The sequence below is a fragment of the Pleurodeles waltl genome, chromosome 3_1 (genome assembly GCF_031143425.1).
Source record: "Pleurodeles waltl isolate 20211129_DDA chromosome 3_1, aPleWal1.hap1.20221129, whole genome shotgun sequence".
Lineage (NCBI taxonomy): Eukaryota > Metazoa > Chordata > Amphibia > Caudata > Salamandridae > Pleurodeles > Pleurodeles waltl.
The window spans coordinates 898,992,241-899,004,129 of record NC_090440.1 but is presented as its reverse complement, the minus strand read 5'-3'; the positions used below and the strand labels follow the sequence as shown (position 1 = coordinate 899,004,129).

The 11,889-nt window shown below is 43.1% G+C and overlaps 1 protein-coding gene across 2 annotated transcripts in view; it reads right to left on the bottom strand.

Annotated features, from left to right (window-relative positions):
- Positions 1-242: 242 nt before the first annotated feature.
- The window catches only part of AIRIM (AFG2 interacting ribosome maturation factor), a 79,516-nt gene continuing 67,869 nt past the window's right edge, over positions 243-11,889 (bottom strand). For both annotated transcript variants that reach the window (XM_069223878.1, XM_069223879.1), the window contains exon 5: positions 243-796. In XM_069223878.1, the coding sequence (XP_069079979.1) occupies positions 756-796 (41 nt within the window). In that variant the 3' untranslated portion in view covers positions 243-755. The remainder of the gene's footprint in view (positions 797-11,889) is intronic.

The window sequence follows — 11,889 nt, the reverse complement described above, 5'->3', positions numbered from 1 at the left end:
ACTATTTGTATTGGTAGTAAGAGGCTGACTTTGATCCTTCCAGATTTTATTTCCGTAGAGTACTATTTGGGTGAATGTGCTGAAGGACTGCAACGTTTACCTTAACTCCATTTGGGTAGCAGCTGTCCGATGCCCGGCTTGAATACGCTGTTAATGAGGTACAAATTGTGCTTGTTTTATATCGCTGATGTAAAGTCGGTGCTTGGAGGTGTTTGTGGAGTTGCAAAGTCTGACACATAAAATTAAGTGTAAACAGGCATACAATTTTTATTTAAAAACTTGTAAAATAGTCAAATCAGTCTAGCCTCCCTTATTAAACCTTGAGAATCTTGATCACTCTAGTTGCAAAGGCTGTAAATGATGCAGAAACTACATTTGCACTTCAACAGAAATGTAAAGTTCCGATTGGAGAATTGTCCCTGACGGGAAGCAGCCTGCAGTCAAGAATTTAACATTAATCACAAACGTGCCCATCTGATGCCTAGTCTATACTCAGGTCCATAGCAGAATCAACGTATTCCATTTGTACTCAAAACAGAAAATGCACGTTTTGGTGTGTGGCATTCAGATGTACAACTCCTCTGTTTGTGCACATTTTGATCTTCACACAGAGCTGCGCTGAATAAACAAGTGCTTCATCTTTTTTTAAAGAGGTTCTGATGGTACTCCTTCCCTGGCCACCACAGCATTCTCACACTGCATCCATGAGATTGTCCATGAGACTTAATTCATGTCCCTTCATTTTCTCCAAATGTTCACTTGGCTTCTCGGAAAAATGATACCTTCAACAAAATGTCTAAGAAAGAAGAAAACAAGGTTTTAGTATTCCTATATGTGCCTTCTTTTTTCCCTCTTTCCAAACTAGCGGCAAGATTTGGAGTTTGGAGCACATGGTATGCCATCAAAAGTGTGACGGAATACCCTGTCCGCCAAACCTTTGGTCCGCCCACCTCATTTAGAGGCAGGTGCACCTCCAATATTCCATCAATGGAATGTTCCCTCTAGTGGCCCAACAGAGTAGGGGCCCTTGGAAGAAACACATTAAACCTATTCACCTTATTTAGGGTTGACTGTGTAATGGCTTGTTTTGTCCTGTCTACCACCACCAAGAAAAGATCTGACAGTGAGGGACATGAAAAAAGCAATAATGACTCCCATACCTTGGGTCAAAATACTCAGGGAGTGGAGAGTCAGCTGTCTTTTGTTTTTTCAAAAACAAACACTTCATGAGTTTAGTTTTGAACTTTTAGGATATTGAAATGAACCTCTGTGATGAGAGTTCCTTTCAATGTACAGAGATGACTGCTGGGCCAGCTGTCATCTCAAAAATTCCTTGGGTTGGCAAAGGAAAATGTCCTTCACCATCTGGACAGACAACTCCATCCATCCGTCAAACTTTAAATCAGGCCCTAGCTTTATTGAAACAATAGTAATCACAAACTGGATACAGTCTACTACACAGCTTCTGGTAATTTAAACTAAATCTGCTAAAGTTTCCAGTAACATCTCTACCTCTTTAGAGTAGAAAAACGAATTCTTTAACACCTAAAATCCTCAATATTATGGCTTTGGCTGGTATATTGTTTGCTGCTTTTGTACCCCGTGGTTTGTGGGATAATGAAAAGATCCTAATAAATCGCTGCAGCAAAAAAGCTCTAGCATCTGTTTGTTAACAAACATTATATCCAAGTTCCTTTTATATTCACACCCTCTTGGAGAAACAATCACAATAATTAGACCACTATGTTTCCTTGGCTTTGAGATAGATAGCACTATTTCCTTCTCATAGTTCTGAAAACCTTTCACTGATGAGACCTATTTTTTTTTTTTCTCCACAATTATATTTTTTAATGTTCCAATGCGTCATGCATGGTTTCAGCGAAGAAAACATGGAATGACTTTATCAAGTCAAAGATGGGTGCCAAAAGTGTACTCAAGTTGACAAAAGATTACAGTATGCGTCTCTGGGACAAGTACAGTGAGCAGTAGTGGCAGCATACTGTTTTTGAATCCAGAGTGGTAAAGTTCAAGTTGCATGTCGAGTCTATACCCTGCGCTGATATCCTTGTGTGTATGTTGAGTGTGTATTGTGTATATTATGCATGTTTGTTTGTGGGCGTGTGCTGTAGCCAGAGGGATCCCTTTTGCATGGCCCCTTCTTTTGACACGAGGTGGTAGTTTCACAGTGGAGGTGTACTGCATGCATCACTGACTTGGGGATATATACACCAAGGTGTGGAGGGATGCAAATAACGCTGCCCGTAGAGGACTGCTGACTAGTCCTTCCTCAATGCTGCCATCTGGCTGATGGTGGAGAAATGTGAGGTGAGCCAGCAATCTGTAGTAAAAGGAAACATGTTCTAGACAGAACCTTGGCCTCTTGTCTACCACTGAGTTGCTCATTCAGGAAGGCTGATGACAGCCAGGTCATTCACAGTTATTGTGCTCATGTTCTAGGTACTCCTGCTTGCAGGAAGCATTATCACCATCTGTTATGAGAGCAGTCGCCTTACACAAATAATTTGTCTGCACTGAAGATGAAGTTAAGGAAAGATACCACTCTAAACCAGTTTCTCAACTGTAATCAGTGGATTCACAGTCCTTGTCCTTGTCTGTAAATTATACATAAAAGCGGGATTCAAACTCTACCACTTTGTTTCAAATCCAAACTGCTTCACTGACCAAGGACAGGGGTACGCTGCAGAGTATCGGCAATAGCCAGTATCCCAGTAGTGAGAGGAAACTGTCTGAAATCTGTCTATTTTGCTGGAGAAATTGCAGGTCTACCTGGGACCTGTGAGCCTACCTTCCTTCCAGTCAACCCAGACTGCGCATCACATCAGATAAACAGCAACGCCTGAGAAATATTGACATTTAAGTTGGTAAAGCAGATTTTGGTAGTACTTTTAAAGATAACTGCAATCCACATACTAGAACTGAAAAGTCACAGAATACAAGAAAGCTGATCCACCGAACCATAGTGAGTCTGAACCCTGCAGTTTTACAGTGAACCCAGTAGATCCAATAGTATGCATCCAAGTATTACTGCCTTTTCTCTATGTACTGTATCCTGTTTTGTAGTGATTAAAGTACTTCTCTTTCCTTAGAAGAAAAGCACTGGGCTGGACATCCGCTTAGTGCACCTATCATTTTAGTGCTTCAGTTCTGAATCTCTTACCCCACACTACCTCCCTAAGATGCCTTTGACTACTCGCCCTCACTACCTTGGGAGTTAAGTATGGTAAGGGTGTACTAAGCCCAGTTTGCAATGCCACATTACGGCAACTCCAGGACATCAGTGGTAAAAGTCCTCAACTATCATGGAAGAGGCCTAGTAAACCCTGCTTGCCGTGTGGCTCCCCAAAAGGCTTCTGACAGAGTTGAACCTACATTCTTTGTTATATATGTTCGTATGTAGGACTGAAGAATTTTCTTATCCTACAGATATCTATAGGCAGGAGCTCTCATACACTATTAAGCATGGGGTTGGAGCATTTTGTCCTAAATCAAGGACCAGCTAAATAGATGCATGGTAATTGATCCAACCCTCTAGAACGTTGCAATGTGAAACATCAGACAGTAGTAGGCCCTGCAGTAGGAAGTAGTCCATGAGGAGATGCCATAGGGAGAAGAGATGAAGCTGTAGCCTCTATCAATGGTGTAGAGGAGTTGCTTTAAGTCTGTCATATTGTGGTCAGCAGTCAGGTCAAGTAACATTGCCTTGTCATTCCCATTACTTGCATCAGGTTGCATTGATTTGTCCAGAAGGCGATTGGGTGCCAGTTTTCACTCATCCCAGTCACCACTGGTGATTGCCCAAACTGAGTCAACACCCTTGACAAGATGGGGAAATGGGTTGCGTTAGCCAGTTCAGGGTGTATACTGCCCTCACAAACAGGGTGCTATTGAGCATTTTCAGAAAGTATACAGCTTATTTTGGAGCTACGTGAAGCAACGATAGTTCCCTGCAAAGTCCTAGTTGTGCTACTACGTACTACTATGCCCCCATACTCACTTATAATTTTTTTAAGTTCTCCTCAGTTAAGGGAGTCTCCTGAATAAGGACAATATCAGTATATTTAGTGTGTCAGCAATGTAGAGCTTTTTTTACGATTCACATATTGTGACCATTCACGTTAAACAAATATATGAATGCGCTCAAAGGGAGTTGCACGTGACAGATATGCAAATAGTAAAAAATACCAGTCAAAAATTGTCAGCAGTCTCAAGACGGGTCAGTAATAGCAAATCAATGTAACACCAAATCGAATGACCCATGGTAGGACAGACTAACAAATATTCTATCAAATTCAATATGCTCCCCTGTCAAAAATATACAGATGTGGTATAGGTATGGGCCAGGAGAAAAGGTTCAATCAACTGTTAGCCAAGAGGGAATACTTCTTATGTACTTTACTTTAAGAGAGCTGATGCACAAAGGAGAATGGTGACCTAAGCACCACAGCATTTTCAGCCCAGAAGCGGGTGCTGGAGGTAGGGAGCAAAGGGGTGCAGGCGCTAACGGTAGATATTTGTCAGTAAAGGAGTGTGAGGCACTTTGCAGTCTATCCTGTTAAGGTGCCATAGAGGGCAGGTGAGTGGCACACTCCACTGAAGGCGATCCACTGACCATCCCTGCAGCAAAGGATCTAGGTAACAACAGGACAGCACTTTGCTGCTGTGACTTAAACACTTACATAGTCCTTAGCAGAGCTTAATTTGCACTGATGTTTACCAAGGCTAAGCATCAGCATACATTTCTTAACACTGGAACACTTTTATGACATTACTCCACATCGTGGCACTGTCTCTCTTTCTAATTTTAAACACAGCACATATGTAACTACTTTAACAATTCCATAGAAATTCAAAGAAAATAATTCCTTTGCCCCCGGCCTATTCTTATAACTTTTGATGAACTAGAGGGGTAAACACAAGGCCCTGCATGATGCATAGTTTCTTCTAGGAGTAGGTCACAGCATCCTACTCAAATAGACCTTCCTTTTCTTTAATGTCCCAATTTCAATGGTTAGAGAAAACAAACTGAGCATATATAAAAAAAAATATATATATATATATATATATACACACACACATATATATGTATTTATTTTATATATATATATATATATATATATATATATATATACATATATATATATATATATATATGTATATTTAGGTGGTATTGGCGAAGTATGATTAACAGGGACTGTACCAGCCCATTTAGGGCATGATGTAAACATAATGGTTGCCAAAGTGCCTTCAATATTAATTACCTATTGTATTTTGAGATATTGTTGGCACTGACTGTAATGACCTGTGAACTTATAATGTAAAGACTACGCGAGAATGGATGCAGTTTAATACAGTATGAATTATGTATAGTATTTGTATGCTGATGTAATGTCTGTTTCTGACTCATTTAAGAATGATGTAATCGGTTATTGGAGAATGATCCAGTACGTTATGATCCCTGTGTTTTTAACCATTTTAAATATGCTATAAAATGGCCGCCATGTTCACAAGACTAAATGTATCACGCTCTAAGCAGTAAACCCTTGTTTGCTTCTGTGCTATTGTTATCATGAGATGTATATAAGATGACAAATGGCAACTAGTTCACTAAAATCTACGAAGGTCAAGAGCAGAAACGAGTCTGTTTGTGAAGCAATAAATTGATTATAAAAACGCTCCATGAAAGTCTGTGTGTGTGTGTGTGTGTATATATATATAGATATGTATATATATATATATATATATATATAGATATATACATGCAGTAGTTATAGTTAGGAGCTAGTTTCCGTAGGAAAAGCGTTTTTGACTTGGCTATATCTTTGTGCGGTTTGGCGAATCTTCATGAAATTTTCCCCAAAAAGTGTCAAGGTGGGTCTTGTTTTGTATGGGAAGTTTTGGAGTGATCCGTCAAGTGGGGGCCGAGAAAAAGCAGAGGGGGTAAAAAAAAGTGTGTTTTCCATGTTAAATACCGTAGAGATTTTAGACACAACTGTAGCCCGAACCGCTGAACGGAATTACACCAAATTTGGCAGAAAGGTAGTTCTTGGTCCAGAAAGCAGACTTTTTGTTATCTGTTGTAAATCTGTTCAGTAGTTTTCGAGAAATTAAAGGAAATCCAAATTTGTATATCGAGGTACGGAAATAGTTGCAAATTCTCCTGGTTTCATACAGAGATCTGATTGGCTGCTAACACTTCAACCAGTAAGTGTTGGCAGCCATTTTGGGACTCAGACTCAGACGAGTCCCAAACAAAAAGCTAAAAAATAAGGAAAACGTGGCAGGGTATAAATACCATGACCCCCTGGTCTAGGTCCTGGGGTCCCCTTGGGACCCCGCCAAGGCAAAAAAGCAATAAAAAAAAAAAAAAGCAAGTTTGTTGCGAATTTTGGGAAAAAATAGAAAAACAAACAAGCAAAGGCTCCTGCGCTTGAATTCTATAAAGCCTCAGGGTGGGCCAGGTCTCAGGGCATACCTAAATACATAAACAAAAAAGGAAGGGGGCGCACTGGACCCCCCCACCTTGGGCTCTTTTTAGTCCTAGGGACCACCACTTCCCTGGGGCTTTATACACAAAATGGGGGTCTGAGAGTCCTTGAGAACACCACCTTCCCGGGGCTTTATGTTATAAAGGAGGGGGAACGCCCTGACCCCCCTTATGGGACTCTTTTATGCCTCAGGGACCACCACCTCTCCGGGGCTGAATAAATAGTTATCGGGGGCCCGTGGAGCACCGAAGGCCCGGGGACCACCACCTCCCCAGGGAAAAATACATAACAGAAAATAGGAGGGGGCCGCACGCCCGAGCCATATACGGCCCAGAGGACCACCGCCAACGTGGCGCTGGCCAGTGCTTTTTAAAGGAGGGGGGCAATGCGGACCCCTCCTGGACCCATTAATAGCCCTGGGGACCAACACCCCTGAAGGCCAGCTCCTGCTATCTCCCGAGGTGCCCACCCTCAAGAGATAGATGTTTGATTTTGCTTGACAGGAGCTGGCAGCTCCCGCCAAGCGAGAGCAAACACTAACTCTGCTTCCAGCAAGCAGGAGGTGTTTGAAAGCTCCCTCTTGCTGGAAGCAGAATTTTCATCTGTTTCCCTGGGCAGGGAAACAAATGAAATGATTGCTCCTGCTCGCAAGAAGCTGCATTTCCAGCAGCTCCCTGCGTGCAGGAGCAATACTGGCTCCCGCAGGAGGTCTCCAACGATATACACTGGGTGGGGTCAGGGCACTTAGACACTAGTGTCCAAGGCCTAGGTGAATTCCCCATTTTAATTATGTATTTGACCCCAGGGTAGTGGTGTCCCCAGGGACCAGGGGGTCTGTGCGAACACCCTACGTTTATTGTAATTTAGCCACAGGGAGGTTGTGATTCCTGGGGCATATTTAAGCTTCAGGCGGGGAGGTCCGCACCCCCCCTCGTTTTATTTCAAGCTCTGGGGAGGTGATGGTCACCGGGACTTGAGGAGTGCAATGGTGGGGGGTCTGCTTGTCCCCCCTCCCCTTAATAACAATAAAACCACAGGGAGGTTGTGGTCGCCTGGGGTCATAAAAGGCTCAGGTGGGGGGTCTTGTACATTTGATATATTAGGGTGCTTCGGGGACCTGTCCCACCTGGGGGCTTTTTTTGGAAACAAGCACAGAAGCCTGCACTTGTTTTCTTTTTTACATTTTTGCCCTGAATTCAGCACAATTTTGTAGCAAAACTTAAAAAAAAAAATGCTTTTTAACCTTGGCGGGGTCCAAGAGGGACCCCAGCACCAATGCTAGAGACTCAGGGTATTTATAACCTGCCCCATTTTCTTTACTTTGGCAAGGTTGTGCATGGCACAGCGTTGTCTGCTTATAGGGGTATGCAGCAGTCCATGCCCTGCAGGCAGACCCCGCGGCACACAGCCAAAGGTCATGCGCAGCACAGGATTTGGTGCTTATACGAGGTAGGCCGCAGGGCTTGACTACAGGGGTTTGGTGCTTATAAGGGGTAGGTCACAAGGCCAGGCCCTGTGGCCAACCCCCGCTGCTCAAAGTCAAAACGGTTGTGCATAGCACAGGATTTGGTATTTATAGGGGGTGGCTGCAAGGCCTGGCCACAGGCCAGGTCCTTCGGCCAACCCCCACCTCGCACGGCCTTTGGATTGATGTAAAGTAATTAAAATTACTTGTCTTTAAAAACACCATAGAAATTCACTGAAAAAAATCAAAGGTTACAGGATGTTATAGTTAGGTTCTGAATTTACTCGCACACAACCAGAGAAATTCAGCAGTTATAGAGTTGTCTCAAGTAACTATAACTCGAGCTCTCGCCATACACTGTTAATTACCTCAGATATTACAGCACTCATGACATCTTTTATAATATCATTAATAATTTCAATGTAACATTAGCAGTAAAATTCTTGAGGAGAAAACTGCATGCCAAATGTTGTCATGAGTGCTCTAATATCTGGAGTAATTAGCAGTGCATGGCAAGGGTGTGAGTTATAGTTAACTTAGGCCGCAAGTTATACTAACTTGAAATAACTAACTGCTGGATTTCTCTGGTTTTGTGCGAGGAAAATCAGAACTGAACTATAACGTCCCTGTATCCTTTGTTTTTTCTAAGTGAATTTTTAAGTTTTTTAAAATTTTATTTCCTAACTATAAAGTCCATAAAACTTTTGTTTTTTCAGTGAATTTCCATATTTTTTTAACACAAAGTAATTTTCATTACTACACGTTAATCCAAACACAGCCGTGCATGGCCTTCCACTGTGGGCAGTGGAGGACGCCTGCCGCCAACCACCCTATCTACCCAGCCCCACACTGTGCACAGCCTTTGTCCATACGCAACGAGAACTGGCCACAGGGCCTGCCTCTCTGGGTGTGAGAACTGGTATGAGAGGGTATCTCTGGGTGTGAGAGTGGCTGTGAGATTGTCTGTGTGAGAGTGGCTGTAAGTGTATGAGAGGTTTATGTGGGTGTGAGTGTCTTACTGTGCTCCAATCGATGAAAGATGCATTAACGTCCACAAAGGATTTCAGATTATTTTTCAATAGGGAATTGTGGAGAAAACACACTTGGGCTGCCTTCACCAAGCCCAGGAATTAGTATAGTTTGTCCCTTCCATATTTTAAGTGCTTCCTGTTGAGGTTTAATTTATGTGAAATGAGCATCATGGCCAGATTGGAAGGACAGGGAGGCAGCAGGCAAATACACTACAGGGCTGAGAGCCCGGGAAAAGGAGGGAGAGGCAGGCAGCAGGCACACATATGACAGAGCTGAGAGCCTGGGGAAAGCAGTGAGAAGGAGGGACAGACAGGCAATAGGTACACACATGATGGGACTGGGAGACGGGGAATGCAGTGAGAAGAAGGGCAGGCAGGCACACACACAACAGAGCTGAGAGCCTGCGGAAAGCAGTGATGAGAGAGAGGCAGGCAGCAGTCACGCACACAATAGGGCACAGAGCCCAGGGAAAGCAGTGAGAAGGGCAGGCAGCAGGGACACACACAATGGGGCTCTGAAACAAACACAAAGGAGATTTAGAAGACCTGTACCAAAAAAGGGAAAATCACAAGGCTAACTCGATGCACAGAAATGCTTGAAAATACTGTTCTGGATCTCAGCCTGGAAGCAGGTGCTAATCCTAAAGAAATCCGGATGTTACAAAAGAAAGATAAGCACCTCACGTAAAAGCTTGAGAAACTAGAAAATAACACATAATATTTGAATTTTAAAAGAAAAAACAGAAGGTCCGGGAGGACAACTTAAAACGTTTTGTTTTGAACCTCTTTAAAAAAATGCACTACCATTGGCATTGGACACAGTTGACCTCATGCATGAGATTCAGAGGAACCATACGGGCCTGTTTAAGCTAAAATCAGGGAGGAAGAAACTGTGGAAAATGTTGGTAAATCTTTTGATGTATGCAGAGAAGATTTTGATATTTGTACTAAAAGAGCTAAAATTCTAAAGGCCCGAGACATCACATTTTCCATTAGGTCAGATAACTCTTCATCCATGGAAGACAGACAGAGGGAGTCAGGTAAGCGGATGGACCAGCTGAGAAATTGTGCAGTTAAAATGCAACTTCGGTTCCCAGTGAGGTTTGCGCAATAACAAGATGTACAATTTTACAGACCCACAAGATGTTGATACTTTTCTTAAGAGCATCAAAGTGCATGAGGGTAAGACTCCAGTTTAAGAGTGCAGAGAAAGCGAACACATGGAGGTGGACCCTAAAACAGAGGCATAGGTTATGCCAACAAGACAAGTGTGGAGAGTTTCCCCGGGGCATAGGATGAGGTTTACATAGGTTGGGGAGCAGGCGAGTCTACCAATACAGGCATGTTTTTAAGAATACTCAAGCTTAAACTGGTAATAAATTATCAGATGGGGACGAGGTGAAAGATTCAGGGAACAAAAGGTTCTGCATGTTCTCTGCTGGAATGTGAATGGTCTCAGTGTTAGAAGAAAGCAGCGCCAGATTTAGCAATATTTAAAAGAAAGCAGGGCACGTAATTTTGCTACAAGAGACCCATCTACTAAGGAAGGAGAGCAGCGTTAATGCTAACACAGAGATGGGTGTAGCAGGTGGTAGCCTCTGACCAGGTGTATTTGTACCAAAGGAGTAGCAATAATTATTGGGGTGAACGTTGACATTGAGATAGTGCGGCATAAGTACGATGAAGACAGGCGCTGGGATGTCACAGAGATTAAGGTTTAACAAGACCTAACTATAGTAGGTTATTACAGACCTAATATTGATGATGTTGAACCTTTAACAAAGCTCTTTACAGACCTGTTGGGGTTTAGGTCTCTGGTCTACATAGGGAGTGATATTAATATCTTACTGAATAATAGCTTAGACAGATCACTGACAAGCTCTCAGGTTAATTCTCCACAAAATGTGAGCTTATCTCCAACAATGATGGACCATTTTATCTTATTAAATATACAGCAAAGGAGAGCAGGGGACCGTCGAGATTGCACATTCCAAGGTAAAAAGTATGGCCATATATTTAGGCTTGATTACTTCCTTATAGAGAATGGTAAGTTGGATAAGATTTCAAAGCTTCAACATCTCCCAATCCATCTGTCCGACCATGCTGCTAAATGCATGCACATTGAACTGTCAGGCAGAAGAGCCCAGCAAGACGGAATCTAAACAGGAAACTCCTTCTCCAGTCTGAGAAAGTTTTGGAACTGGGGACTTTTGCAGGTTGAATACAGGACAGCTCGAAATAAAGTGCTTTGGGATCTGTATAAGGCCTACCTGAAAGAAGTGCTGCGGAGCCTGGTAGCATCCTTGAATAGAAAAGAAAGGCAAGAGGTAGAGTGGCTGGAGAAAAAGATAAAGGAGTGAGAGGGAAGGTGGAAAGCATCATCTGTAGAAAAAGGAGACAAAAGCAAGATTGAAAAATCATTACTGGAACACGAGGGACAATTTAAGACAAAGATGGAGGAGAGGAACAGGCGGCAGCAGTGGGAAGTGAGTAAGACCAAGAATCTTGAATATGGAGAACGGTGTGGAAAATGACTTGCCTGAAAGGCCAAACTAGACAGAACCAGGGGGTTCTCTTAAAGGAGTGGTGGATGGGAAAATAAACCTACTCTTAGAGGATAATGAGGATATAAAAGAGGTGTTTGTTATGTTCTTTCAAGAGCTATATTCAGAAGCAGCCCACTCTAAATAGGGTCCAGTTAGAAGGTTGGCTGGAGATTAAGGGGTTGCTTAGTGTCTCCCTTGAACAACAGCAACTACTAAGGTGGTCATTCTGACCCCGGGTCGGCGGGAGCACCGCCGACAGGCCGGCGGTGCCCCGCAGGGCATTCTGACCGCGGCGGTTCGGCCGCGGTCAGATGCAGAAAACCGGCGGTCTCCCGCCGGTT